General features: G+C 53.0%; 13 protein-coding genes and 1 non-coding gene across 14 annotated transcripts; 6 read left to right on the top strand and 8 right to left on the bottom strand.

Annotated features, from left to right (window-relative positions):
• Window positions 1-21: 21 nt before the first annotated feature.
• K452DRAFT_80501 (uncharacterized protein) lies at window positions 22-1,030 on the bottom strand. The gene is made up of 2 exons (XM_033547170.1): window positions 1,029-1,030; window positions 22-908 (listed from the first exon to the last, which is right to left on the bottom strand). Exon 2 carries the CDS (start codon window positions 755-757, stop codon window positions 281-283), a length of 477 nt encoding a protein of 158 aa, XP_033394783.1. The 5' UTR covers window positions 758-908; window positions 1,029-1,030; the 3' UTR covers window positions 22-280.
• A 732-nt stretch (window positions 1,031-1,762) lies between these two features.
• K452DRAFT_232970 (uncharacterized protein) lies at window positions 1,763-2,636 on the bottom strand (the record flags this gene model as incomplete). The annotated part of the gene is made up of 2 exons (XM_033537272.1): window positions 1,763-2,215; window positions 2,280-2,636. 2 exons carry the CDS (start codon window positions 2,634-2,636, stop codon window positions 1,763-1,765), a joined length of 810 nt encoding a protein of 269 aa, XP_033394782.1.
• A 695-nt stretch (window positions 2,637-3,331) lies between these two features.
• On the bottom strand, window positions 3,332-5,248 carry K452DRAFT_195093 (uncharacterized protein; the record flags this gene model as incomplete). Its single annotated transcript, XM_033535929.1, has 1 exon — window positions 3,332-5,248. A coding segment is annotated over one exon (1,917 nt), but the record flags the coding sequence as incomplete, so codon positions are not given.
• A 497-nt stretch (window positions 5,249-5,745) lies between these two features.
• K452DRAFT_80395 (uncharacterized protein) lies at window positions 5,746-6,744 on the top strand. The gene has a single exon (XM_033547168.1). It carries the CDS (start codon window positions 5,916-5,918, stop codon window positions 6,492-6,494), a length of 579 nt encoding a protein of 192 aa, XP_033394780.1. The 5' UTR covers window positions 5,746-5,915; the 3' UTR covers window positions 6,495-6,744.
• Window positions 6,745-7,341: 597 nt separating this feature from the next.
• On the top strand, window positions 7,342-8,413 carry K452DRAFT_80435 (uncharacterized protein). Its single transcript, XM_033547169.1, has 2 exons — window positions 7,342-8,097; window positions 8,148-8,413. The coding sequence occupies exon 1, from the start codon at window positions 7,525-7,527 to the stop codon at window positions 8,056-8,058; it is 534 nt and encodes a 177-aa protein (XP_033394779.1). The 5' UTR covers window positions 7,342-7,524; the 3' UTR covers window positions 8,059-8,097; window positions 8,148-8,413.
• A 708-nt stretch (window positions 8,414-9,121) lies between these two features.
• Window positions 9,122-9,523, bottom strand: K452DRAFT_328399 (uncharacterized protein; the record flags this gene model as incomplete). The annotated part of the gene is made up of 2 exons (XM_033544982.1): window positions 9,122-9,435; window positions 9,499-9,523. 2 exons carry the CDS (start codon window positions 9,521-9,523, stop codon window positions 9,122-9,124), a joined length of 339 nt encoding a protein of 112 aa, XP_033394778.1.
• Window positions 9,524-10,010: 487 nt separating this feature from the next.
• K452DRAFT_300632 (uncharacterized protein) lies at window positions 10,011-11,259 on the top strand (the record flags this gene model as incomplete). The annotated part of the gene is made up of 2 exons (XM_033542352.1): window positions 10,011-10,742; window positions 10,810-11,259. The coding sequence occupies 2 exons, from the start codon at window positions 10,011-10,013 to the stop codon at window positions 11,257-11,259; spliced, it is 1,182 nt and encodes a 393-aa protein (XP_033394777.1).
• Window positions 11,260-11,520: 261 nt separating this feature from the next.
• Window positions 11,521-12,391, bottom strand: K452DRAFT_233001 (uncharacterized protein; the record flags this gene model as incomplete). Its single annotated transcript, XM_033537275.1, has 3 exons — window positions 11,521-11,665; window positions 11,737-12,071; window positions 12,140-12,391. The coding sequence occupies 3 exons, from the start codon at window positions 12,389-12,391 to the stop codon at window positions 11,521-11,523; spliced, it is 732 nt and encodes a 243-aa protein (XP_033394776.1).
• Window positions 12,392-13,321: 930 nt separating this feature from the next.
• K452DRAFT_328397 (uncharacterized protein) lies at window positions 13,322-15,575 on the top strand (the record flags this gene model as incomplete). The annotated part of the gene is made up of 4 exons (XM_033544981.1): window positions 13,322-13,657; window positions 13,710-13,974; window positions 14,105-15,000; window positions 15,051-15,575. The coding sequence occupies 4 exons, from the start codon at window positions 13,322-13,324 to the stop codon at window positions 15,573-15,575; spliced, it is 2,022 nt and encodes a 673-aa protein (XP_033394775.1).
• Window positions 15,576-17,409: 1,834 nt separating this feature from the next.
• On the top strand, window positions 17,410-17,480 carry K452DRAFT_t119. The gene has a single exon. It is a non-coding gene; the product is annotated as a tRNA-Gly (tRNA).
• A 232-nt stretch (window positions 17,481-17,712) lies between these two features.
• On the bottom strand, window positions 17,713-18,495 carry K452DRAFT_328396 (uncharacterized protein; the record flags this gene model as incomplete). Its single annotated transcript, XM_033544980.1, has 1 exon — window positions 17,713-18,495. The coding sequence occupies one exon, from the start codon at window positions 18,493-18,495 to the stop codon at window positions 17,713-17,715; it is 783 nt and encodes a 260-aa protein (XP_033394774.1).
• Window positions 18,496-19,164: 669 nt separating this feature from the next.
• K452DRAFT_233269 (uncharacterized protein) lies at window positions 19,165-22,079 on the bottom strand (the record flags this gene model as incomplete). The annotated part of the gene is made up of 3 exons (XM_033537292.1): window positions 19,165-19,206; window positions 19,265-21,488; window positions 21,538-22,079. 3 exons carry the CDS (start codon window positions 22,077-22,079, stop codon window positions 19,165-19,167), a joined length of 2,808 nt encoding a protein of 935 aa, XP_033394773.1.
• A 262-nt stretch (window positions 22,080-22,341) lies between these two features.
• On the top strand, window positions 22,342-24,134 carry K452DRAFT_290165 (uncharacterized protein). Its single transcript, XM_033540955.1, has 7 exons — window positions 22,342-22,792; window positions 22,861-22,887; window positions 22,941-23,020; window positions 23,082-23,133; window positions 23,190-23,199; window positions 23,255-23,963; window positions 24,055-24,134. Exons 1-6 carry the CDS (start codon window positions 22,753-22,755, stop codon window positions 23,721-23,723), a joined length of 678 nt encoding a protein of 225 aa, XP_033394772.1. The 5' UTR covers window positions 22,342-22,752; the 3' UTR covers window positions 23,724-23,963; window positions 24,055-24,134.
• A 243-nt stretch (window positions 24,135-24,377) lies between these two features.
• Window positions 24,378-26,731, bottom strand: K452DRAFT_80325 (uncharacterized protein). The gene is made up of 6 exons (XM_033547167.1): window positions 26,289-26,731; window positions 26,016-26,177; window positions 25,878-25,951; window positions 25,713-25,823; window positions 24,837-25,629; window positions 24,378-24,766 (listed from the first exon to the last, which is right to left on the bottom strand). Exons 1-6 carry the CDS (start codon window positions 26,639-26,641, stop codon window positions 24,460-24,462), a joined length of 1,800 nt encoding a protein of 599 aa, XP_033394771.1. The 5' UTR covers window positions 26,642-26,731; the 3' UTR covers window positions 24,378-24,459.
• Window positions 26,732-26,785: the final 54 nt, after the last annotated feature.

Raw genomic sequence — 26,785 nt, 5'->3', positions numbered from 1 at the left:
ATCACGAGCAAATATTCAAAAGATTCAAAAGAAAAAGTCAATTCAGTCGCTATGCTTCGCTATGGTCGCTAAAAGAAAAGAGAACAAAGTCCTCTCTTTGCAGCATGGTATCGTATCGTGTGTCGTGAGCATACAGGAGGAAAAAGGAAAACGCTATTAAGTACATAGACAAAATCAAGTGCAGCGACTAGCTCCCTCAGTGAAAGCCAGTCCGAAGTCGCCCCTCATTGGCCCTCATCCTTTTATCAGTTGCCTGCAGCCGATGCTTAGGTTAAGGTTTTTAGACTTCAGAGCGACTGACGTCCACCCCCCTGCGGTTATAGAAAGTCCACAGCGAGGCATACGTAGCCGAAATGAACCAGAGGACCATATTAACCAAGTCGACCCATACGGCGTTCTTCATGCGCTGGATCCCGGAGTCGCCCTCAACTTTCTCGCCGATGTACATCTTGCCAAACAGGCCGAAGAGGGCCAGCCACAAGATGAAGGCGACCCAATCAACGAAAAGCGCCAGTTTCAATGACGGTATCTGAGGGATGAGATACACGATTGTAATTAGGCATGAGATGCCGCCTAGGACCACGGCATAGACCCACTTGCCATCGGCATGGATGTGCGCTTTGCTGGCATTTTGCAAGTCGACACCATAAAGTCCAATGACCGTAAGGGCCATGACGAATTGGAGGAAGCGCCAAGAGATGCGGGCGAGGGCGGCATAAGCGCCACCGCTGTGCGAGTGTTGCTGAAGCTTCTCCATGGTACCGGATCGCTGGGGGGTTTGGATGGAGTTTGCGTGACAAGGAGTAGAGCGTAGGGTCTGAGGAAAAGGCTGGTTGGGTTGCTTGCGCTGTTGATAACGCTTGTAGGATTTGTGTGCGGTTTTTCCGATTTTAAAGAGTGTGAACAGACTGGCCATGTCAGTATTCTGTGGAATGGGGGTTGGGAGAGATGACGCAAGGGGGTGGCGGAGAGTATCCTGTACTTCTCACGATTCTTGCGGGTGGCTGTTGTCGAGGAATGGAGCTTACTTTACTGCAGTGCAAACGGCGGAGTCAGGCGGCTTTTTATCCTTGCTGAGACAGTCTCTCTAAACAAGGCCTTTGTCTGGGGACAAGCGCTGAATTAGAAGCAAGAGACAAAGAAGTATTAGAACAACCGATACAAAGCAGACAAAGCGTCGGGATCACAGATCTCCGGCGTGGTTGAAGGAAGGACGATGGATGAATGAATCTGGAGGAAAAAGGTAACCGCAGCGGCGACCGGCTTTATCTTGTACCCCATGGCGTGGAAGGCGCGAGGCAACGTATGCACGCATGCCATGCCTCGGCGCCCTCACATTCCATCCACCACCATCGTGTGTCGTTATCGCTGGGAGTGACGCCAGAACCAGTCGTGGACCCTTGTCTCCACTCGTCCCGCCCGAGAAATCCCTGCCGCCCGTCGCGCCATTGGTTGACAGCCTTCCGCGCTGGCGGCTGCGTCTCAGCCATGACCCGGCTGCGCATCCGCGTTTCACGTCGCGCTGTGTTTCAGCCGCGAGTTTGCACCAGAAACGGTTCTCCCCACACCAACCTCTGGTCCATTGGTCGTTCGCACTGTAGGCTGCTCTGCCGCCGATTCCGATATCCGATGAAGCGCGCGAGGAAGCTACTATTCTTAGCTAGGTCGTCAAAGCGCTTTGTGCCAGAAAGCCGGGCGCCGGGGAAACCGGGAGATCCTCTTGAATAGCTATACTTGTTCTATACATCTAAAACTCCAGCGCTTATGGTGAGCTATATTTGTATCCATATTGCTCTTTCGCCTTCCTGCACGCCTCCTTCAGTTGGTCCTCCTGCTTCTTGAACTCCGGGTCCTCCTCCAATCTCTCCAGATACCTCTTGTTCACATACTCGCTCGGGTGGGGCACCGCCGTGCCCCTCTGTACTGCCGGCCGCTCGTTCACGCACTTCCACCACCGCTCCACATTCGGAAACTGCTTCACGTCCACGCCCGCGAGATACGATACGTTGACCCAGCTGAAGTTGGCAATGTCCGCAATACTGTATTTGCCGCGTTCGGGCCCGACGATGAAGTCACGGTCCTTGAGTTGCGAATCCAGGACGCCATACAGCCGCTCAGTCTCCCCGACGTAACGCTGCATGGCGTAAGGGACGTACTCTTTGGCAAAGCGGTAGTAGTGATGGGCTTGACCTTGCGTAGGTCCGATGCCACCGTGCTGGTACTTGTAAGTCGACATCCCTCTTGGACTCTTATTGATGAATTATTTGGCAGAAGCCTACCTGCCACGCAACCCACTGCTCCATTCTTGACAGATCATTGGCATCCTCAAACGTAAACTCCTTCTCGGGGTCGTAATGCCGTGTCAGGTAGCTCAAGATGCTCGCGCCCTCCTGTACCGCGAAGCCTTCGTTGTCGTGGTCCACGATGAGCGGGACACGGCCATTCGGCCCCAGCTTGGTGAACCACGGCTCTTTCTGGATACCCTGCAAGATGTTGATGCTCTGGAACGTGTACTCCAGCCCGTACTTCTCCTTCAGCTCTTCCAGCATTATCGATGCCTTGTGTCCGTTCGGCGTTTCGAAAGTCAGCAGCTCAATGCCTTTGTTGGCGATGAGTCCACTGGGTCGTTGCGACATATCGATAGGTAGCGCTTGTAGGAATTGCTTCGAGGTGCGCACGAAACGGTGGATGGTGAGGTACTAATTATTTGGTCTTGAGGAATGTGCGAATCGTGGCTTTATGCACAGTGCAGCATGCCTTGTCTCCATGAATGGAGCTCCCATGAGCTAGGAACAGTTGTTGTTGGGGGCCATCAACATATCGGGACAAAGCCAGAACGATGGAGTTGCCTACTGCGTACGTCTGCCACGCGTGTCGTGGGGGCCATTCTTTGCACTAACCAATAAAGTCAAGATTGGTTACAAGGTTTAAGCTGGTCGGCAACTCTCGACCGCTAAACCGATGTTTATCGGTGTAGCTAGGTTTTGCGTAGCTGTTCACATACCTTTCGTTATGAAGAAACGTTGCAAACAGTCAACACTAAATGGGGATTGGGTTGTACTCCGGTTTAAGTGCGGAGAGAGAAAAGAACGCAAGAATAATAATAGATTGTCAAGAAACATGTCGAATGCTTACTGAAACAAAATTAAAAATATAGGAATAGCGCCAAATAATACAAGGTGATCAAACACCTGAGCTGACTATTCTCTTGTGTATGTGTAATAAATCAAAACTCTTCACCTACCTTACTTTGTCACCTTAACGCTTATTTCTTCCCATTCTTCTTCTTCTTGTTCTCCTTACCTCCCTTTCCCGCGGTGCCACTTCCGCTCCCGAATGCTTCTCCTCCAACCAGTCCACTCACTACCCTCCCAGCACCGATGGTGATCCCCTTTGTTCCAAATTTGGCCTCGGACTTGCTATCTTTACTCTGCTGGCTGCTGACGCTGGGGCTTCTCGGACTCCGTTTTCCAATCGGACTCGAGTCTGTGCCAGCAACTTCGTCCGAGCTCCACCAGCCTTCAGGCCGAGATGTAGTAGTGCTCTTGTGGGAGGCATGAGACTGCGACTCGTGCGAGGATTGTGGCCGCTCCGCCCAGGCAGTGGCAGAGGGGATGCGTGACTTTGGCGTGCGAATCGGAGCAGGTGAACCGAGGAACTTGGGCTCAGGAGATTTGGGGGAAGAAAGTTTGGGCGAACGCTTGGCAGTGTCGGCGTAACTTTCAGCTTGACCCTGTTCAATCTGAATTCGCGTTTTGGTCTCGGCGGGAACGTTTTCGGAAATCTTCAGCGCAGAACGGCTGCTGCCAGGGCTATCATCCGACGATGGCGACGGCAGATCCTTGAAGGCCCCAGTCGCAACATCGGGAGTCTGATATAGACCAATTTTCTGGCTGCTCCCATGGGCAGCGTGTTTTTCTAGTGCTTCAAAGACATGAGGGAAGACCAGCTTGTCAACGTCAGAGGCCCATAGAAAGTCCAGATGTTCATAGTGCGGTATCTCTTTGGCGGTTGTATGCTTTGGCAATTCCTTCAACATAACGTTGATATCTACCAAGCTATCGCTGCCGCCGTACACCAGCACGATTGGCGTTTTGATATTGCGTGTCGGGAACTTGGCGACTTTGTAATATTTCGAGTCGGTCGAAATGCTGAAAGGCGACTGGACTTCGTCATCGTACATTTGAAACTTGCCATTCCGGATGATCTGGAACCAATGGACCACGCTCTTGGTACTACTAAATGAGTACAGGTGGGGGTACGCGGCCATTTTCTGATGAGTAGCAATGTTCTTGGCCTTCCATCCAAAGAGGAAAGACAGCGAGATGTCAATAAATCGAACGAAGATTGGTGGATAAAGCAGAGCCTGCCACATGGTTGCGCTACTCAGAATGGCGCGCCTTCCGAAGGCCAAGAAAAGAACGTCAGGTGATGTTTTCACGAAAGTGTCAACAACACCGCTGTTCATTCCTTTGGGAGACATTGCTGGGGCTAGCGCGATGAACACCTCCACTTTGTCATTCAGAGTCGGGTGAATCGATAGAGCGGCGAAGGCTTGGGCAGTTCCTTGGGAAAATCCAATGTACGATAGAGACGGTTGGCCGGTAGTAGAGAGGACGTAATCGATGCTGTCCGGGATATCATGAAACGCGAACTGGTCGATGGAGAAATTCCAGAAGTCCGGATCCGTTGGGGCATATCTTGTCGACTTTTTGGAGTACTTGTTACCCCGGTTGTTGCCCAGCCAGACATCGTACCCACGCTCTACCAGGAGGAAAGGCAGAGAGCGCTCCTTCTCCGTCAGGCACACCCAGACATCGCTGTTCATCATCAGACCATGGTGCAGATAGACGACTCGTTTCTTGATGCTGTTCGGGCCGCTGTTCACCCTCTTGTCTTCTTCTCCCCTTCTCCAGCCAAGTCTGTGAAGACCAAGGAGGTATCCATCTCCCGTCTGCACAATATGTTCTTCCGCATAGTATCCGAAGAGCTCTGCCAGCTCGACAAAGTCCGAGGCTTGTGCGATCGAGGTGACGAGGCCTTTCTTCTTGTTTCGCGACTGCTTCCCTTGCGGCGAAGAGAGATAGTTGAACGATCGGCGCGATGCGCGGTAGAATAAGTGGATGATAGGACCCGGCAAAGCGAGCGTGACGATGCGAACGAAGCTTTCGAGGGCGATCAACAGAAAGGAGGAGACGAGGTAGAAGTACTCCCACGGCCGGAGCCTCCCCACAAAGGGGATGTGCAACATGGTAGACAGGCCTCCTGCGGGTGTGTCGCACAGGTGGTAGAGAAAGATGCGGAGCCGGGCGTCGGGAGACCGCCGTTCGCCCTAGGAAGTACTTCGTAGTTAGTTACTCGGTGGTCGATGGAGCGACAATAATCTCCGGAAGAGTCCAAGCGGCAGCCTAGGTCGTCGGGGGCGGTTGGAATTGAGATGGCCAAAACGTCATTTCCATTCCTGGCATGTGATTTCGCTTGAGCCCAACGGCGAAACACCCCGCACCTCAGACTCAACACCACATCAACACCACTCCTAGGGAAGAGATCACATTCTTTTACGGAACGCTTCATTCTCCTCGGTGTCCGGCGGACTTTGTGCAGATAATCCTTCTGTCTGCTGGGCTGTTAGTGTCAGCAATGTCTCGACCTCGCTGGCCGGCCGACCGGTCAACCATCTCGGGCCTCAGCCTTGCCGACTGATCTCACGCCGTGCCTCGTCCATTGGCCCAGTTCTGTCGACGCTAAATTGCTTGAGACACTCATTGATGAGTTAGAGTCGAAGAAAATCAAGAGGAGGCCGGCCTGGTGTTCATAAGACGAGCGCTTTCACCGCCCTTTTCCCCCCCGGCCTGGCAAACCAAACGTACCCATCGTTTGACGACATCCGGGCCCACTGGCCACGCACAGGTGCAATGTTGCCTAGCTGCAACTTCAAGAGCCGCACTCCCTACGAATTTGCCACGAAGTCGATAATGCTTGCCCCCGTCCTACTCCGCATCGGCAACTGTGTCAGTTCACCACTAGCCGCATATGTCTGCCTGAAGCCGAGGACACGAGACACGAAACCTTGCCGGTCCCCCACAACGCCAAGCCAAGAGTCACAAGGCTCCGTTCAAGGCCGTTTCTGCCCACCGTCTCTTTTCCGTAAGAAGTCGGAATCCGCGAGTCTAGCAGCGGGCTGTGCTGTACCGGAGTCAAGAGCTAGTCTAACAGTCCTTCTATTGTTCTGTGTTCCCTTATTGGGGCTGACTTGCATAACGCAGGCTAATTCCGATCGAGACAGAAGCTTATCCATCCTGCTGGCCACCCGGTCAGTTCTTTTGCAGATACATACCAACTCCGCAGTCCGCCTTGCGGCCTCATCATCTTTCTTTCTCCTATTGCTCTATCCACACCTTTTGCTTATTGCGGCTGTGCATTTCCCTTTTTCTCGCCGCCACTTGCTGGCTCCTCATAAACCGTTTCCTCATTTAATCCCTGTTGTGGTTTGATGTATGTTGTTCATCGGTCTGGTTCGGTTCCGCTTATGAGTATCGATTTCGGTAAAACTTTCCGTTTGAGTCAACCAAGGATTACTGTGAGGCTCAACCCCACATTTGCCTTCACTGTTGCCGGGTGCTAGGCTCAATGCTACGAGGCGTTTCATGTTGCAGCCTCACTGCTGCCTGTTCTTAAGCCCCAAGCAGAAAAAGGTATTTGACTTCACCGCAGCGAGCAATGTTAGTGATTGTTCGGCGCCTCCACGCTCAGCTCGGGCCCACTGCTACTACCACCAACCAAAGATGACGGGCATTAGCCCCAGTGTGGGGTTTGGGCTTGTTTTCATTCCTGGTCACTTACAAAGAGACCCTTCCACTCCTCGGTGGCGCCGAGCAAGCTACGGCCGTCATACTTCCTAAACGTCGGTCAATGGTCCGTCCCGGCCGCGAGTGACTCTCAACACAGCCATCCCGATGCGGGACAGTTCGGTGGCCCAGGAGGCATACCGGCTCACCGATGCACCATACCTCCCTTTTTGCCTCCGAAGGCAGCAGCGGTACAGGGACAGCAAAAGTCCACCGTAAGAAGATATGGCAAGATGCTGCGAAGGACTTTGACTCTCCAGTCCACCGCTGTCAATGACGTTACAGCCACGTACGATGCTACTGTAATCATGCTGCGCCCTCCTATTTTCTTTGCGGCGACTGGTTCGGGCTTACCGAAAGCTGTCCATGATGGACTCAGGTATTAACTTAGTCATTTCGTGTCCTTCCCAGGCATCAATCCGCTAGGGCGAGTTCGCCCTCTACAACGCCTTGCAGGCTGTATGCTGAGCATAGTGGGCGTCCTCCTGCGTTTGGACTGATTGTGGCTATAAGACTCAGTATAAGTAAATCTTCCGTCTCTCTCTTTCGCTATTCTCTCGATATCACATCTTTCCGATTCCTTCACGGTATCACATCTTCGACTGCACTCAGATACGAGACAATTCTGGCTTCTTTCAAAACTCTTGCTTTTCAATACTATCATCCTTCTTCCAAGATGCCTTTCGTCAACTCCCAGCAAATGACAACGACCTCCAGATCTTCTGCCATGAAAGGCGTACCCGGTACGATATCAACGCCCTTGCCCAATGCCTTCTACTGTTGCAATTGCGGTCACGGTCCATGGAATTGCGTACTCTACGCGGCGTGTATTCAATGTGGCCATCACTTCGGACCTTCGCATTGCACCCCAACGTATTTGCCGGAAGACAATGCTGAGAAACCTCAAGCGCTTTCAAAATCCCCTCGAGCCGACACCGTCGCTGCGCTAAATATCGCATCCATAGAATCGGATAGCGCACCGAGCTCTCCCGTAGCTCGTCCTCGGATCCTAGGTGGCGAGATTATGGGAATCACGCTCGACCCTTCTCGACCACACGCAAACTGCGAGACGGTCCCGGCACCTCAAGACGGAGAATCCTACTGGTACTGCTGTAGTTGCTCGAACGGACCAAATGCAGTGTCTCTGTACGCTGGTTGCGCCATGTGCAACCACAAGCGCTGCTACAACTGCAACGTCGAGACCTTCTAGGCATAAAGACGGATACTTACTGGTCGTTAGCCTTTTCAGGTAACACTAACCATCGTTGCCACGATAGACGCAATACTAATCCTGGCTAGGTACCTACTTGAAGCGCGGATTCTTTCTAGTCAATCAGCATTGGTTGCACTTTTCCTGCTTCTCCGTTGGAATTACTCCTGCATTGCATCGGCGCCATGGGATTAACTGAACGATAAAGATGGGAATGGCTATTTGCGGGTGTTGGTTTTGGTTTTCGTTCATTTCCACTTCTTTTGTTTGGCTACTATCATCGCTTTCTATCAATATTCACAGCAATTATAGGATGTGGACTCATCGGGTGGAACAGAGCTTACTATAAAGCAGCTACGCTACTATCCTGGCGAACACTATAAGTAGGGAGGTTTGTTGCGTTTGATGCGCCTAGATCTCTAGAGGTGGCCATGATTTCCCTTTCTCCTCTTGTTACTAGATCCCTTAATTGCATCAGTATTGTCTTCCTTTCCTTGGTGTGAGCTCGTGTGGAATCGAGGTTTGGCCTGGCATCTTTTCCCAGGCACCTGGGAAATGCCTGGGGTTGCAGTGGGCTGTGCTCGGCCGAAGCGAAGGGCTGCTTTGCATAAGGGCAATGTGAGAAGCGGTTTGGATGGTCAAAGTGTGGAAATCCCGAGATGCAGGTCCAGGAACGAGGCTCAATGCACAGCCCCAAAAGAGCCGCATCACCTGCGGCCACCCCACCGCCAGGCGGCACAGCGTCATTCTCGATCCTCGCCCCGCCAAATCACGAATCTCACATAGCTCTTTCCTCCACGCTAGTTGATCTTACAGACATCCAAAGTCATCGAGCTGAGATGGGATGTATACACAGCCTCCCTCTGCGTGCAGGCAACTTCCAGAGGCAAACGTTGCCTGACTCAGCCAAAGTGCGGTAATTTGTGCAGTCCAGCATCAAACGCCCCCTTTTGAATACTCCCCAAGTCGTGGATATGCCTGAACGCCTTCCCAATGCTGCTAATGCATACACACGCTCTCACTCAGCGCCGCCTCCACCGCCACCAATCTCCCTCAATCCGCCCTACTCGTCGTCCTTCTTGTCCTCGTTGCCACTTGTGGCCTTGACGACATCCGAGAAGGGCCTGCCGGCGTACAGCTGTTTTCCGGGGTCGTCGGCGCCGCCCTCGATCTCGGAGCTGACGGAGACGGGCTTGTTGCCGCGGAAACGCTTGCGCATGTCGACCATGCCGCGCTTGCAGTCGCCGTAGCCCTTCTTGAGCTGCTGGCAGCGGGTGGGGAGGGTGTCGACGAGCGGCGGGCGCAGGCAGTCGGCGGGCTTGTTGCGCTCAATCATGATGCAGTCGCTGTTCTGCAGACAAGCAGCCAGTGCGGCGCCTGTGCGGGGGTAGGCGAGTTAGCTGCGGGGGTAGCGGTAGCGACAGTGACAGACAAACTCACGGATGTCTTTGCAAGAGGAAGGCATTGTGATGGCGGGGCGTGTGGGTGTAGTAATAATTGAAGTGGAATGGGATCGACTGACGATTAGCGCCGAGTCCGAGGGCGCGGGCGCGCGGATGCTTCCCGCTCTTCAGCGCGTGGCTGCAACTGTCGTTTGCACGTCTGGGGGCAGGAGGCTGGGCTGGTCGACTCGACTCGACGAGAGAGATGGGGCCGCCATGCCTCATCCACGGTAATTACTCGTACAGTAACTACATACTATCATCCATCGTCATGCGTTTAGGCCCGCCTCGCTAGATCCGTCCCGCTTCCTCTCTCACGCGCCGCGCCAGCTTGTTGTCTGGCGGTCTGTTTTACCTCCACCAGGTGAGTCTCTGCACGACTAGTCAGTCAGGCCGCTGCCAGCGCTCGAGGCGCATTCCGCGCTCCTCCGCGCGACTTCTGCCTCCATCCTCTCTCCTCCTCCCATGTTCCATCCCTACTGACCCCTCTTCCAGGCCTCCCTTACCACCATGGCCTCCTCTGCCGCCCATGTCCCGGGCCCCAATCCCCAGGCCATCGCGCGCTACTCGGCCATAATCGTACCGCTGATAATAACGGCCATCGTGGGCTGGGCCTCCTACGTAACCATCGTGCAAGTCGCTGTCTACCGGCTGCTGCAGCGCTACCACCAGCGCGCCGCCGCCATTGCTGTCATTGTGCTTTACTCGGTCTCTCTCTTCATGGCCGCCCTCTGTTACCTCCGCCTGCTGCAGACCGTCTGGACCAATCCCGCCTACCTTCCGCTGGGCCGGACCAAGGCCGACGAGCGCAGGCGCAAGAGTAGAGGCCGGATACGACGCAAGCTGAGGGGGAAGCATGAGCGCGAGGCGGAAGAGGGCGGCCATTTGGATGGCGGCAGCGATGTCACTGCCAACGATCCGGACCTGGGCTGGGGGCTTGAGCAGCATGCCGAGAAGATACGTAATCTGGAGGCCTTCCGACCCAAGGAGGTTTTCGTCTGCGACTATGAAGGCATGCCGATCTGGTGTGAAAAGTGCGCGTGCTGGAAGCCAGATCGTGCCCATCATAGCAGCGATGTGGGTAGATGTGTGAGAAGGCTAGATCATTTCTGTCCATGGGTCGGAGGCGTTGTGTCGGAGACAACGATGAAGTTCTTCATTCAATTCACTTTCTACGCTGCTTTTCTGGCCGTGTTTGTCCTGGTCACGGATGCGGCCGTTTTGGCAAAAGATAGGCATAATGTAAGTCAATTGAAAGCCGGCTTTTTTCTACCGCAAGATTGTACACCATACTTACACTGGCGCTTAGGACTACGGCACAAATGCTCAATTAGCCGTCCTTCTTGGCTTCAGCGGCCTCTTCACGCTGTTCAGCACCGGCATCTTTGGCAATACCCTGCACATGGCGCTCTCCAACCTCACCAGCATCGAGGCCATCAACAAAGGCAACAACACCTATCATCTCTCCGTGCTAGTGACGCCAGTCTGGTACCGCGGCGACACGAATGAATACCCTTTCCGCACGACCAGCTACCCCGGCGCTCCAGGCGCGACTTACGCCATTCTGTTCACGCATCCCGGTGACAACCCGTGGGACGTGGGCTGGTTTGGCAATCTGAAGAGCGTCTTGGGGGAGAGCGTGCTGGATTGGTGGGTGCCATTGAGATATGGGCCTTGTACGACGCATGACAGTTTGGAGAGCGATTTTCCTATGGGCAAGGCAGTAGATGACTTGAAAAAAGAGGCGGCCGGCTTTTGATAGCCACAGAGGTATTGTTAATGGTAATGTTATTTTTAATACGCAGTTCAGATTCCCTAAGCATGCCCAGATTTTCTGTAACTTCGTGCGTTCGTTTGTGATAAGGTTATATTGGATAGATAAGAGTCGGCCTTGTGGGCATGACTGTCTGTGTTTATTTATGGAGAAGGCGGTCTAGTCTAGTCTATCTATCTAATGTATTGCTGGGTGTAGTACCACAACTATTGTCTACTAAGGAAGGAACACTCTAGCTCTAAAGGCCTACCACCCTTTCGCCTTTTCTACGAACTCCATGCCCGCAATATCAAAATCGACTCCAAGCGCTTTTGCAACACGGATCACCAAGTCAACCGTACCCGTAATTTCTTTTCCCGAAGCGCCCAAATTCCTTGCTCCATACATATGCCTGCCATTATCAGTTCAGTACTTCAACCCTTCCAAAAACAACGGAATCAAAGGGAACACAAAAGCACTCACCCCTTAGCTTGCCTCTCCGCCTGACACGCAAAGCACGCCACAAACTCAAGCAGGCCCGTCTCTTTTGCATCTAAGATACTCTCCTCGGCCATGAGGTCGCCGTAGATACACGTGATGGCAAACTCACCCAGGTCGCCACCCGATGAAGCGTTCATGGCATGGAGCACGCGGTCGGTATGCTGCGCATAGATCCTGCTGAAGAAGGCTTTGCCGCGCTGCTGGCGCTCGGCCTTGGGCACAGGCGAGCGGAGCGAGGCATCCTGCTCCAGGCTAGCAGCCAGCGTGGGGGAAGTGCGCCGCGTAGATTCCAGAAGAGCAGAAAGGCCGTTGATACTCTATGAGGCGTGAGCAGGAGCGGAAATGGCGTGGAGACGCGGAGGAATCGGAGCTGAGGAGGGCTTACGCGTGGGAAGCCGACCAGCGGACTAGCTTTCAGCAGCCCTTCTCGCAGTCGTCGCGCCACGGTCGCTTGGGCGCTCTCGTCGGTGGCGTGCGCGTTGGCGATTTCTTGCCACAGGTACGATGTCTTTTTCTCTTGGGCAAATGCGAGCAGCGCTACTCCGGCGTAGACGTAGGCAAGATTGTATGCTGGGCCGCGGGTGTCTTCTGGAAATAATCCCACCAGTTCACTCAGTGGTGGTAGGCTTGAAGTCATTGTTGCTGAAGTAGCTGGAGATAGGAACAGGGGGTAGACGAGAGTGTGAAAGATGAAGAGATGAACCGCTGACAGCGCAACAAGAAGTCAAACGTAAAATAGGTGAAAGCCAAACACCTTTCACAGCGACTAGAAGCCTGTATAAGTATTCTCGTGTAACGATAAGATGGAGCGTCAGCCGATGCGGTCATAGCTGCTCGTACTCCGGCAGACATCACGTGTGGTTGCTCGTTGATCTCGTGAGAAAAGACGTTTTTAACCCCTTTCTAATCCTGTAAGGCAACATGTTGAGCAGTTTCAGTGGCCAGACGTGCTTGATGGTAAGAGCTTTTGCAGGGCAGCATTGGTTGTTGTTCTGCGCCAAATTTAGGTATGGGGCCGGGGCCTAGGCAAATTAAGTCGTGGCCGTTTTGTGACTGCAAAATTAGGGCATTTCTTTGGTGGAATGTGTAGGGTTCTGCTTCCAAATAGCTAGATAGAGCTTATCAGGGCGATGATTGGTTCTCACCGTAGATCTGAGTGATTCCATACTTGGTGTGGAAGTTAGGCCTCGGGATAGCGGTCAGTTGCCGAGAAACTTTCCCCTTCTCTCCTCTCCTCTCCTCTCCCTCCGTCGTCGATTTCATCTCTCGGAGGAACGAAAATCCCAGGCATCAGCATACCTATCAAAGCCTCCCGCCGCATACGGACACGGCCGGTCGCTCAGGGCACGGCCTTATACCCTGTAGCAATGGCGCTCGCTACGCCAGATGCGGAAGGACGTACAACGTCCCGTCGATGCACGTGGGTAGATTATCGTGCATTCCGTGGTCCATCGTTGACGGGATGCATTTGCCCTTGCTCCCGATCGGCATGATGGCTCCGCAGTCATCTTATATAAGATAATCGCGGCGCGCCCGTTGTCGCTGAGTGAATAAAGAATGAGCCACGATGCGCCTCTCTGCTCTTCTCATCGCCCTGGGCGCAGCCCTGCCAGTGCTATCCTGCGACGATGACGGCTGCTACGGGCCTCAGAACGATGTCGTCCAGACCCGTCATGTGCGCCGCATGCAACCTGAGGCTAGCAATGCCACCGCCGGGCCCAAGGCTCCGTTGGAGTGGGGTCAGATCAATTTCTTGCATACCACCGACACGCATGGCTGGCTTGAGGGCCATATCAAAGAGCAGAATTACGGGGCGGATTGGGGAGATTATGTTTCTTTTGCGGCAGCCATGAAGAAGAAGGCGAAGCAAACGGGCATTGATCTTTTGCTTATTGATACCGGTGTAAGCCGTGCTCCAACCATTCCATCTCCCATCTCTCCCTGACAAAATCTAGGACCTGCATGATGGCAACGGCGTCTCGGATGCTACGAGCCCCAATGGCCTCCTCTCAAATCCAATCTTCGAAAATATCGACTATGATTTGCTCGCCATTGGCAACCATGAATTATATGTAACGGAGATTGCCTACGAGCACTTCAATCAATTCGCCAAGGTCTATGGAGATCGATACTTGACGTCCAATGTCCAGATAATCAACCCTTCCACTGGAAAATTTGAGTATATTGGTCATCAGTATCGTTACTTCACCACTGAGCAAGGTAAGATATGAAGAAAACCGATTGAGTACTACTCGAGCTATAGTCAGTATTGGTAACCATTTCTGGCTGTATCCTCATCGGCTCCAAGACCAAAGAGTTGTGCAAAGGCTAACTATCATCAATCGAGTAGGCCTCCGCATTATGGCTTTCGGTGTTCTCTTTGACTTCATTGGTAACTCAAATGTTTCCAAAGTCATCCCAGCTGCAGAGATGGTCAACCAGGCCTGGTTCTTAAATGCTATAAACTTCGAAAAGCCCGTTGATATGTTTATACTCATCGGACACAACGCTGTACGGCCGACCGTTAGCAGTAGTACCATGGGTACTGTTTTCAATGCTATTCGGAAAGCTAACCCTTCCACTCCGATCCAACTGTTCGGCGGCCATACCCACATTCGAGACTTTGTGGTTTACGACGACAAAGCTACAGGTCTTGAGTCAGGGCGGTACTGTGAAACACTCGGCTGGCTCTCGATAACTGGTCTTGCTGCCAATGGGACCTACAAAGCTAAACAGCCCCAGAATCTTCCAGCACCTACACGTGCAGCTGTTGCAACTGGATCTAGTGCGGTTGCCACTGATACCCCTGTCTCAACAACATCATCGACATTGCGTTACTCCCGCCGTTACCTGGACTGGAACAGATGGACGTTTGCCTACCACGCCGAAGGAAGTCAAAACAAGCCCTTTGACAACCAAAACGGAAAGGCCGTCACTGCGAACATCACTGATACTCGTAAACAGCTAAACATAACCTCTGTCCTCGGCTGTGCACCTCAAACGTGGTGCATTTCTTGTAAACCTTTCGGTGATGATGGTAACATCTTCACCTTGTTACCTGAGGCCCTGTCGACAGTGGTTTACAATGAGTCTCGCGTTGATACTCCCAGGATTATCTTTACCAATACTGGAAGTGTACGGTTCGACTTGGTCCAAGGGCCCTTCACTTACGATGATTCCTTCATTGTTAGCCCTTTCACAAATACCTTCAGATACATCCCAACTGTACCTTGGGAGTACGCATCAGTAAGTCTTCACAAATACTTACTAAGGTCAAATACTGACAGCAAAACTAGCAAGTTCTCAGTATCATGAACGGCGGCCCTTACCAGAAGAAGCGTAATCTTGCAACTCAGGACTTCAGTTTCAGCCCCATGGCTCTACTCGACCAGGACAGCTGCATCGATCCACCTATCACACACAACCATTTGAGTTCACGATCATACACCGGCGGCCAGTTGCTTCGCCGACAAGAAGCTAACGCCCCTGGTTACACCACCAAGGATGATTTCGGCACTGATGGCGATGACACCCCGCATTCCTCCATCCCCTCATACGACCTACCTATTGATATCCAGGCCAACGCATCTTTTCCGGTTGACGGCAGCGATCCAGATGCTATCGATGTTGTCTATGTGGATTTTATCGAAGACTATATTGTAAATGCATTGAACGAGGCCGGAGGAGCTTTCAGCACGGCAGACACGGCGGCTTATTTGCCAGAGAGCTACACGAGCAATATGGTCTTGCCTGATTACGCGAAGCTGCGGTGGCAGGACAATATCGATGATTGTCCTGTTGGTGCGGGAGTGGGCTACTGAAGGAGCAAGAGGGTGGGGCTTAACCTGTTAGGTATGGTTCGGTGATATTAGCCTGCTGTGGTTGGTTGCAGGTGAAAGAAGACTTTTGGTTTTTATGAGATGCAAGTGAAGTTCCGTTATGGCTCTGGTAGTCATACTGTCATCTTGTGGAAGAACCTTGCGGAGACTTTCTTAGCTATCAGTTTCTATCTGTGTGCCTTTAGAGTATTGATGCCTCGGAGACTCAGTTGGGCAAGAACTTCCTTTATTCTGCGAAACTGCAGGCAGTTGTTTCCACTACGACATCGCAGCCATAGTTATCATTTTGCTATATGGGTGAGTAGTTAAGCGCATGCCTCTCTTCTCTCGCTGCACAAAATTTCATGCGACATCTCAAGAGTCTGGTCGGAATTTTCGACATCTTAGTTGCTAGGCTGTCCCAAGGAGCAACGACAAGGGTGGTACGGATTAAATGATTCTAAAAGACCACTGAGAATATCCGGATACTGCGGTGAATAAGCCCTTCAGCAGCGACTATCAACACGAGGTATGCTTCAGGGCAGATAAAGATACAAGAGTCCCGACTCCATCTCATGCCTGCGGGACAAAGTGTAAACATCCCAAATAGCAAGCTACATCATCTTTGAGAGAGTCCCGAGTTCCTCCGTTAGCTTTTCAATGTCTCTCCAATACAATCAATTGCCCGGATCTCGCCGCAACCGCTCTCTATCCTTAGCACATATGTTCCGGTATTCATAGAATGAAATGCAGCGCGACATCAACCGGTTTTTACGGATCCTGTTTCACTCCGGTCAATCTCAATAACTCGAGCTCTGGACAAGCTCAAGGAGCTCGTAAAAACAACAGTGGACCGTATACTATGGCCATGGGCAAGGAAATGACATAGCTTGACATCAGAATTTACGCCACTTTCATCAGGTTCAAAGGATCTGTTCTCCAGCATGTTAGGAACAACTTTATCTCAATTGGACATGACTATCAGCACCAGATAACCGGTTGAGGGGTTTGTATTGGAACATGATCTGTTTCAGAGTGAACACGAATTTCAAGGAAATCAAAGAGACGTAACTTAGTGTTAGTCAATGCGAAACGTCCTAGTGTCAAAGTACGAACTACACTGACTGGTTCTACAGTTGTACATGTAATACACGAAGGCTCTCTCTATGACATCAATTCGATTGACCCATACGTGCCCAGATGTAGGCGAGGATAGGGAAAATGGACTTTAATAAGCTAGAGCCAGGCGGCGTTCAGCTCTGCCGTGCTTGAGTATAGGAAGTGAAGTTTCTCTCATTGGATTTCTTTAAAATATTCCTGCAGGTTGACAAAAGCATAACTCATCCATCAGAACGCAAAGAGCACTATGATGCGTCTATAAATCCAAGCATCGATCTCAAACTCTGAATGTAAGCACTAACAGCTATGACAAGGACTCGCAACCAAACATTGTGGATACCTACGTCAATACAGTTAGGGTTTTATTCGGAGTCCCTACTATGTAAATGAGAGCAACTCTATCCTGCGGTTCTATGACTGCATAAAGTGGAGAGCATCATATGGGAAGGTTGATCTGCAACAGCCGATGGATGGAATTGATGAAATATGGAACGTGATGATGAACGAAAGAAGCTATGCAGAACACGACAATTAGTCTAGCTATGTATGACTTCAAGTTATGGTGATTCCTTGTTTTATGGGAAATGAATGAGCTACGCTTGGACCTTGATCTGGGCGTCAAAAAGGTACGGCCAAAGCATTTGAATGTGATTTTTGTTATTCTATATATATACCAAAGCTTGATCATAAACTTCATTACAATTAGCTAATCTAATTAGCATCAGTGGTTTAGTGGTAAAATCCATCGTTGCCATCGATGGGCCCCGCGTTCGATTCGCGGCTGATGCAAACTTTTGTTTTTGTTTTTGTTTTTGTTTTTGTATGTTCGCTAGGGGCAACAAATGCCTTTTAACACACAAGCAAACAAACGCTGAACACAAATGGACGAATGGTGAATTGGCTTCAAATTTCAGCAGTTTGTTGCAGTGAATTGCTGAGCTATATTTATTTGATATGTCCAAACTTAAAAAAATGATCCAGTCCTTTTTTGTCCTATACGTTATTGCAATAGAAACAAGACTCAACCCACTAGCAGGCTTCCACCATTCGTCGAAATGACACTGCCTGTCAGGTTCTGATCCTTCATGCAATACAGATATGCCTCTGCCACGTCTTCGACACGTCCAACCCTACCCGTAGGCATCTTCTCTTCATATCCCTTAAAGATAGCTCGCTTCTGCTCCTCCGGCATACGCCAGAGCTCCGTGTCCACAACACCCGGGTTAATCAAGTTTACGCGAATCGGCTTAAGATCCAGCGCCAATCCACGTGCCATTGAGGCAAGACCCCCCGCAAAGCTGCCAACGACAGCCCAGTCCGGGAGCGGACGCTCGGCAACCGAGCCGCTGGTTATGGTAAAGCTGGACGCCGGGCCAGAAACCAGATATTTGGCTGCCTCCTTGGCTGCAATGAGTGGACCGAAAAAGCGTACCAAGCCGGTTTGCTTCATCTGTGCAAAGGAGGTCTCGCGAAGAGGGGTCGTGGCCAAGGCATCGCCGGCCGAATATACGACGTGATCAATACTTCCGACAGTTTCAAAGAGACCAGCAACGTTCTTCTCAATTGTATCCTCGTTGCCAATATCGCAGGCGTGGGACGAGATGCGGTCGGCAGCGGAGGGATAAGCAGCCTTCAGCTTGTTAACCGCAGAGGAAAGGCGTGAAGGGTTCGAGGAAGAAATGGTGACGTGCGCTCCACTTTCGAGAGATGCTTCGGCGACGCCAAACCCTATGCCGGCCGAGCCGCCGATGATCAGGACATGCTTGTCCTGCAATTTGTTGGTGTATTTTCGTTGGTCCGCCATTATAACAAATGCAGTGATGGTACCGTTGGATCTAAATTAAACCGTGAGAGGAAGATTGATAGGATAATTGTCAGGGGTAGATGCAGGTTGCAAGGTTTATGTGAAAGGAACGCGCATATTTGAGTCGTCGACGACCCGTACATTACGGAGAGGCGCCACGGAGGACCGGAGTTAAGTAGTTGTCCGCTTATAAAGGCAATAGGCATTAATGACATCACCTCTTGTAATGGCTAACTCCTGGGTTTCGTTCTACGGCGTACAGATGCAGCTGCAATCAGTCTCTTAGGCGCTCCCATCGGGTACCGAAATGGTTATTAGGCCATTCATGACGAATTCAAATATCGAATAGTAGTTTGACGTTGATGTCCCTGCTCGGTCCGAGGCACGACGTTAGCAAGTGACGGCACTGATGTTCGTCTCCAAAGCCATTGTCTCCAGGCGCGAAGCACTAAACAGAATATTCACGGCTCGTGTCTGACCGTGCATGATAATGTGGAACACGATAGACAAGGCTCAACTGTTAATAGACATCAGCTACAATACGTAATCTCGTGCCCTTCCCCGAGCCAGCTCCCATGGGCCACAAGGGTAGGGGAAGAGTAAGCTGTAAATAACCTAATTACATCTATCATAAAAAATTCTTTAATCTTGTAGGGGTCCGGCCAATGTCTATGATATCTGCCAGCGGGCGTTGATCTGTTTTCTCCGGACCTGGTTGAAACGTCTGTCAGCAAGTGTTCTACTCTTTCATGAATGGTGCAGAACTCACCAATGGTGCTACGAAGAAAACAGTGACTGCCAGGGCAGCAACGGTGGTGACCAACTGGAACCTGTTGAAGTCTTTGCCCAACACGTCAAAAGAGAAACTGGGGGTAACCCTGGTGCCGAAGACATCCAATCCGTAGGCGAACACCAAGCTCGTGCTCTCCATCAAGGCGGGACTTGTCAAAACTTTTTCAACGCCGTAAACCTCACGCTTGTGGTTGAGATACTGTCTGGGATCGAATTCAATGACAGGAGTGTACCTCAGCAAACCCTCAATGGCCTCATCAGCGGTTGGATCTCTGCCAACTGGCCGGCGTGGGTCAATGAAATTGCGTGGTATGCCGACGATGGAGTTTGATTCCGCAAGCGTGACAAGCAACCATTTCGAAGTAATGCCCTGTGCTGTCTGAGTTATAGCCATATGAGAGATTGCTTCGGGTATATGATAGGTTTGAGATAAGACGTGAGGCTTAGCGGCTTCACCGACAGCGCCTGTGGGTTGAATGCTCGAGTAGTTCGAAGAGGCACCGAAGGGACCACGGTCGTTTGGCAAGGTCGACTCAAAGAACTCTGCAACGACTAATTGGTGGCCCCTGGATGGTGCCTCGCCGTTCGAGCTAAGGGTGAAAGAATAGGTGATCCAGTTTTCGGACAACGCAGAAGGAATTGGCTGCATCATATCAACGCCTTCATGTGAAGCCTCATAAAGCAGGACGCCAGATACAGAGTCCAACAAGTAGACAGATAGTATACCAGTGGCATCGGTCACAGCGGTAACAAGAACCAGGTTCGGGTTCAAGTACTTGTACAAGACACGGCGATCTCCGAGAACTTTACCAATAGAGGCAACAGGATCCAATGCGGGACGAGGTGTCACATTGATAATACGTTCTCCAGCCGTGGGCACAAATTGCCAAGCAAGATCAGAGCCGGACCAGTAGCCCTTGAGATCGCCATCGACAACCCGGTAAGAGAACGCGGGGGAGGCCTTTTCTGTGTCCAAAGGATGTTTCGCTTCGTTAGGAGTGGCAGGTAAGGCGAGACCTGTAGAAACGTCGAGAAGCACAAGCTTGCTCAGCTCCGGAATATCGGCTTCAATAAGTCCTGTAGATGTGACTCTAAGCTCTATTTTGTCGATCTTCTTTCCCATAGGGAGATTGAGAATGTCACTGTTCCAAATGATTTTGCCAGAACGTAAGGCAATAAAACGCCCAGTTTCGGTCGCGACAACCACGGGCTTGTTGAAACCGAAAGTATCCGTTTGGGGCTTGTCCTGAGTTTCCGCGGCCGGCATAAAGCGTTTAGGAAGATTCTGCAGGAACTGCGGCAGGTGCTCGAGATCCTTTACGTGTCTCTTAACTCTGTGAATGTACGCAGCCAAAGCATTCTGGTGAGTCTCAATTTCCAACTCTTGAACAAGAGATTCTTGATCCGGGAGATCCACAAACACGGCATCAACCGTACCCGCCAGCGATTCCGGTCGGGACCAAGTAGAATCGCCATTGCGCAACATGTTCCAGTTACCAGCGGAAACAAAAACGGCGGATCTCACAGCAGACGCGCCGCCAGACTTGACGACAACCTCGGAAACAGCATGCAGCGGAGATTTGACCGCCTCAGCATGGTCTGGAGTGTCTTTTTTGACTGGCCAGTGGCCAAGAACATCGTCAGATGCCGAAGAGACGACAGTAACTTCGTCGGAAGAGACCCGGGTGAAGTAGACGTTGGCATCAGTGGTGCTAGTTGAGAAGGCACCCTTTCCGCTCAACTTAGGTAAGCTGTAAGCTTTCGAAAACGAACCGGTCTTGAGGTCGGCGTGGTACACATCGGCCCAATGGCTCTTCGACGTTTGGTAGTGGACGAGGAAATGCGGAACCGAGATGGTGCGGTGCGGCGCATGGAGCACAACCTTCTCAATCTCCTCACCGGTGTGGTTCTCAATATTGAGGCTCGAGATACCCTTAGTACCAATGAGGTTGAGCTTCAGTGTCTTGTGGGATTTGTCGGTCCATGCGAGTATTGGTGAGGCGGAGTTCGCACCCACAAACAGAATGTCGTCCGGAGAAGAGATGTCGCTCTCAGAGGTGAGCGTGTATTGGTCAATCTTGTGACCGGTCAAGGGATCGACCGACACGACCTTGATTTTCAGCCCTCCGAGCATGGCGGATGACAAAGAGATCGCGTGAATAGCGGTGGCAGAGGTGGATACTTGGAAGGGTACATCGCCACTGCGGGCATTGTCAGCGAGAGCATGTCTACAGGCCGATGGAAGGCTACCTGGTGTCCTCAAAGGCCCATTTCATGGCGCCACTCTGGCCATTCAGACGCATCACGGCCGGGTTGCTGCCGCCGAACATGACAAGGGCGTCTTTTGCGCCAGCGCTCGTCGAAGCATCTTCCAGCTCAATGACCTCCAGGTCCCTCACATGGGCATTCCGGAAGGAGCTGTCCCAGACCAACCTACCGTCCGTGGCGTCCCATGCAGCGACCTGGTCGTCGACGGCGCTGATGACGATGTCCTGTCCCTCACCGGCCCTCAGGAACGAGGCAGACGAATTGGAGGACAAGCGCTGCCTCCAGATAAGCGAGCCATCCTTGGGGTTGATGGCGCCAAGGACGTACTTGTCGGAGAGGGTGTAGAGGAGGGAAGCTTTGGAGGCGGCGTGGGGCTGGTGGAAGAAGGTAGCGTGCTGCTGGGGAGCGCCCAGCAGAGCGTAGTGGTAGTCGACGTGGTAGGCGTCGTCGGCGAAGACGGCAAGGGCGACTTGAGGCAGCCAGGCGGCCAGCAGCAGCTTGGTGGTGATGGTGGGGAGCAGCATGGTTCCTCGAGGCGTCGGAGCTCAGAGCGCAGAGACGGACGATGTGTCGCGCAGTGGGATCGGCAAGCTCCGAGGGGCACGTGAGGGATATTGCAATGATGTCGTTCCGTTCGTCCACGCAGCGCAGGAGAGGTCGCACGTCCCAGAGCAACGGACACTGGTCCCTAGCCGATCCAGGAGCGGGGGTTTGGAGGGGGGCGGGAGCGGGAGCTGCTCCCTGAGGCGCCCTTTCTGATGGCGGTGGATCTGCTGGCAGCCTCACGATTCCCTGCGAAATTATGTCAACTGCTGAACTCTGAGCGCGCACCGGTATTAATCATTCATCCTGGCCCTCTCCGCGCGCGCTCCCCTTTCCCTTACGTGCCGGCGCCCAAGGCCTCCCTCCAGACATCATCATCATCCTCTCTCACGCCCGTGTTGCAAGCCCGCCCTAGCGATCCCTGGCCGAATCTCTCCCACGGTACGCGACGCGCACCGCTTCTCGTCCAGCCCGCAGATCTAGAGAGCTAGACCCGCCCGCTTGACGCCCGACCTCATCCTCGATATTCCTGCGACGCCTTCGAACCCGACCTCCTCCTTCTTCGTCTCGCGCCAACAGCGCCGCGCGGGCTGCTTTTGCGCGCGCATCCTCCCCGCTGCCCCTGCCACCTCGCCGTTCCGCACAACCAGAGGCATGTCACAACGAGAGTACCACATTGTCGTCCTGGGTTCTGGTACGAAGTCCGGACCCTTGCGCTGATCCCGTCTTGCGCCTGGTGCTAATCTGTTTCGCGCTGGACAGGTGGAGTCGGGAAGAGCTGTCTCACAGGTACGGCCAAGACTATCTTTTTCTCTTCCCTCTCGGCTGACGCAGCGGAACAGCGCAATTTGTTCAGAATGTCTGGATCGAGTCCTACGACCCCACGATTGAGGACTCGTACCGCAAGGCCATCGACGTAGATGTCAGTCGCCCGCACGCCCGCTCCCGAACGAGACTCGGTGGTCTGACGCGATGCGCAATAGGGACGATCGGTCGTGCTCGAGATTCTCGACACAGCAGGCACCGAGCAGTTTAGTAAGCCACATTCCATCCTGTGGGTGCGCGACAATGTCTTGCTAACGTGCCGACAGCTGCCATGAGGTACACCCGCACTCTTGTATGCCACGACTCACGAGCCTCTGCTAACCGAATCAAGAGAGCTTTACATGAAAACCGGCCAGGGCTTCCTGCTCGTCTTCAGCATTACGTCCATGACCTCGCTACACGAACTCGCTGAGCTCCGCGATCAGATCATACGGATAAAAGACGACCACAAAGTGCCCATTGTCCTCGTAGGCAACAAATCGGACCTGGAAGAAGACCGAGCGGTGACGCGGGCGCGCGCGTTCGCGGTATCACAAGCGTGGGGAAACTGCCCCTACTACGAGACCTCGGCGCGGCGGCGCGCAAACGTCGACGAAGTCTTCGTGGATCTCTGCAGGCAGATTATCCGGAGGGACATGGAAAAATCAGGCTCACACGGCGACGCATATGGCCGCGACGCCGGGAAGCGGCGGCACGGCGGCAGCAGCCATGGCGAGTCGGCACGAAGGCCGGGCGGAAGCAGTGGAGGCAGCAGCACGAGGCGGCGCAACCGACGCGAACACAGATGCACGATATTATAGTGCAGGTATGTGCAGGTATGTGCAGATTGTGCATATGTCTTTGTCATTTGTCGATATGTGGCATGCCTTGACTTGGACCAGGACGGGCTGGGCTGGGACTGGGACCCCGCAACGGATCTTTGGCTTGGAATGCGAGACTGCTTTGAGAATCTGGACATAGACGTACGACATAGAACGAGCAGCTCACGGCTGAAAGATAATGTGCATGGAATCCTCTTCGGTCGCCTGTGTCGCCATCGGGTAGGTCATGATCGGGGGCCGTCACGTGGCCTCGCGTCGCGTGGGCGTTGGCAGTGGCACTCCCGCTTCCTCATCACTGACGCGCACGCAGACTGGAACCTGGGTACCACCTCGCACGGCTCAACATCCTCCTGCGGAAACCCACGCTGCGCCGCACACGTACGCTTTCCGACGCTTGGCTGCACGCTGCCGTTTGTTGAGGTTGTGCAACCGCGCGTGCGTGCGTCGCTGGGCGCCGAGCCGTCGTTACAGCAGCGGGGCTGGACGCTGGATTTGACCGTTCTCGGATCCACGGCAAACAGGGTACATGGTTTCGGGGGGCGGGACGGATGAGCACCGGCCGTATGGTGCGAGTGGCGAAACGCACGGGGGTAGGCTGTTCGTCGTCTTGGGCTGATATGGTGACCGTCATTCGACCGATGCCTTTTTTAGATCGTGCGCTCGTGAATAGTGCACAGCAACACTTGCATTGTCTCTCCACTCCTACAAACAACCTTCACATCCTGAAGACGCCCCAACGAGTAGCACCCTCCGCGCTCTCCTTTCGTGCAACCTCCTCGGCTGCAGCAACCTGCAGCGCCAAACCAAGCACCTGTCTTGTATGCTCGGGCGGGATGATGCCGTCGTCCCAGAGGCGGGCAGAGCCAAACGTAGCCTTGCTCTCTCGCTCAATACGCGACTTGAGCGACGGGTCGGCTGCTTTTCCAACTGCTTCCATGACCGAGGAGAGCTGCTCCGGTCCCATAACGGATGTCCTCGCGTTAGGCCAGGTCCAAAGAAACCTGGGTGAGTAGGCGCGGCCGCTGAAGCGCAAGTTCGTGAGGTTAGCTCATAGGCCCTTGGGAGGGAAGAGTGGGAGCGGGCACCACTTACCACATCCCGTAATTACCTGCGCCTGCACTCGCCCCCACGACCACGGTGAACTTAGGCACATCTGCACAGCTCACGGCGGTAACCAGCTTGGCACCGTTCTTCGCAATGCCGCCCGCTTCTGCATCCTTGCCGACCATGAAGCCGCTGATGTTCTGCAAAAATACAAGCGGAACTCGTCGCTTCGCACATAGCTGTATGAAATGTGCACCTTTAAGGGCTGCCTCGCTGAATAGAATACCGTTGTTGGCCAAGATACCAACGGGCTGGCCGTAGATGTGTGCAAAGCCCGTCACCAATGTGGACCCGAAGAGCGGCTTGAATTCTGAGAACCGGGAGCCATCGACAATGCGGCTGATGATTTCTTTTACGTCAAATTGTCGCCGCAAATTTGTTCCAACGATACCTGGAAAATCACTGGCAGGATACAACGGTTCTTCCCAGGCCAATGCTCCCGCGCCCGAGGAAGTTGCTGCTGTGGCTCTTGCACTGACTTTAGCAGCAGAAGGCCAGTTAAGGTTCTTGACACAGCGCCTTGCTAGCACAAGCGCATGCGCGTCGTCGACAGCAAGATAGTCTGTGACGCCGGAGACCTCGCTATGCAACTTTCCACCTCCAAGTTCCTCCGCACTTACGACTTCTCCAGTTGCTGCTTTAACCAATGGGGGCCCAGCCAGAAAAATGTGGCCTTGCTGCTCAACGATGATGGATTCGTCCGACATGCTAGGGACGTAAGCGCCACCGGCAGTGCAGGGCCCCATTACTACAGATAGTTGAGGTATTCCCCGAGATGACACTTGCGAAAAAAGGAAGGTCAGTATGTACCATGGCTATGGAAGTCGCAAGGGATGGGATTGGTGTAGGAGGTAGTGGTATTACTCTTTGCTTGGTTGTAAAAGATGCGCCCAAAATGCTCGCGATCGGGGAAGACGTCCGCCTGGTGCGGAAGATTGGCGCCGCCAGAATCCACTAGGTAGATACAAGGCAGCCCTGTCGTGTCTGTCAGTATCTATCTGTTCAGTTTGCCATAGATACCAGATTTACTGTTCTCTTGTGCAATAGCTTGAGCCCTCAAATGCTTCTTTACCGTGACCGGATAGTATGTACCGCCTTTGACGCTGCAAACAACCAGATACCGTCAGTAATAGCAAAACCGTAGCTAGATGAATGGGCCCAACGTACGTGCTGTCATTGGCGACGATGACGCATCGCACGCCCTCGACCGTTCCAATACCGGTCACGATCCCGCCAGCCGGGACGTCTTCGCCAGGATATACCTCATAACCAGCCATCGCTGAAAATTCCAAAAAACTTGTTCCTGGGTCTACGAGAGCGGTTATACGACTGTTATCCGGTTTACCGTCAGCCCGATGTCCACCACCCAGCTACCCGGAAGCAGCACGCAAAAGCTTTTGCAACAACGGCGAGGATCAGGAGGGGAGAAGGACGGCATACTCCCTAACGAGCATCTTCCCCCTCTCCACATGCTTTGCCCTTGCCTTTTCCGAACCACCTCTCGCAGTATGCTCGTGTAACTCTCTGATCCTTTGTGCCGCTTGCTCAAAGTCCTTCACATTCTGGGCGTATGTATCGCTCTGTCTGTCCACGTTGGTCTGCAGCACCGAAAGCTGAGCCGCATGGTGTGAGTGTGAATGTGTCGCTATGGTTCTGGTGTTGCCGCTGCTCCTGCACACTAGTACGGGTGTCGCGCGCGAGCATGTTGCAATGTTGGAACGGAGGCCATAGGTCCGGAGGGCGCAGATGCGGACAGAGCGGTGGAGGAGGCGCGGTGGTATCTTGGGTGGCATTGCGGGGCGTGTAATGAGGAGGGCGAGAGCGGGTGAGAGCGAGTGTTGTTGATGTGGGGTTCTCCGTGCAAGCCGGCGGTAAGCGGGGCCATGTCGGTTGCGGAGAAGCGACCAAGCCCCGGATTTTGCAGCTTAGCGCCGGTG

This window comes from Aplosporella prunicola (genome assembly GCF_010093885.1).
Source record: "Aplosporella prunicola CBS 121167 unplaced genomic scaffold K452scaffold_21, whole genome shotgun sequence".
Lineage (NCBI taxonomy): Eukaryota > Fungi > Ascomycota > Dothideomycetes > Botryosphaeriales > Aplosporellaceae > Aplosporella > Aplosporella prunicola.
This window is presented reverse-complemented; position numbering and strand designations above follow the sequence as displayed.

Bases quoted from the DNA above. Each gene is read 5' to 3' on its own strand.
- K452DRAFT_290165 (XM_033540955.1), top strand. From the start codon at position 22,753: ATGTCACAACGAGAGTACCACATTGTCGTCCTGGGTTCTG. The intron at 22,793-22,860 runs GTACGAAGTCCG...CGCGCTGGACAG, and splicing joins CATTGTCGTCCTGGGTTCTG to GTGGAGTCGGGAAGAGCTGT. The intron at 22,888-22,940 runs GTACGGCCAAGA...GCAGCGGAACAG, and splicing joins CGGGAAGAGCTGTCTCACAG to CGCAATTTGTTCAGAATGTC.
- K452DRAFT_80325 (XM_033547167.1), bottom strand. From the start codon at position 26,641: ATGCCACCCAAGATACCACCGCGCCTCCTCCACCGCTCTGTCCGCATC. The intron at 25,952-26,015 runs GTACGTTGGGCC...GGTTGTTTGCAG, and splicing joins ATCGTCGCCAATGACAGCAC to CGTCAAAGGCGGTACATACT. The intron at 25,630-25,712 runs GTAATACCACTA...TTTTTTCGCAAG, and splicing joins CTTTTACAACCAAGCAAAGA to TGTCATCTCGGGGAATACCT.
- K452DRAFT_80435 (XM_033547169.1), top strand. From the start codon at position 7,525: ATGCCTTTCGTCAACTCCCAGCAAATGACAACGACCTCCAGATCTTCT.
- K452DRAFT_80501 (XM_033547170.1), bottom strand. From the start codon at position 757: ATGGAGAAGCTTCAGCAACACTCGCACAGCGGTGGCGCTTATGCCGCC.
- K452DRAFT_80395 (XM_033547168.1), top strand. From the start codon at position 5,916: ATGTTGCCTAGCTGCAACTTCAAGAGCCGCACTCCCTACGAATTTGCC.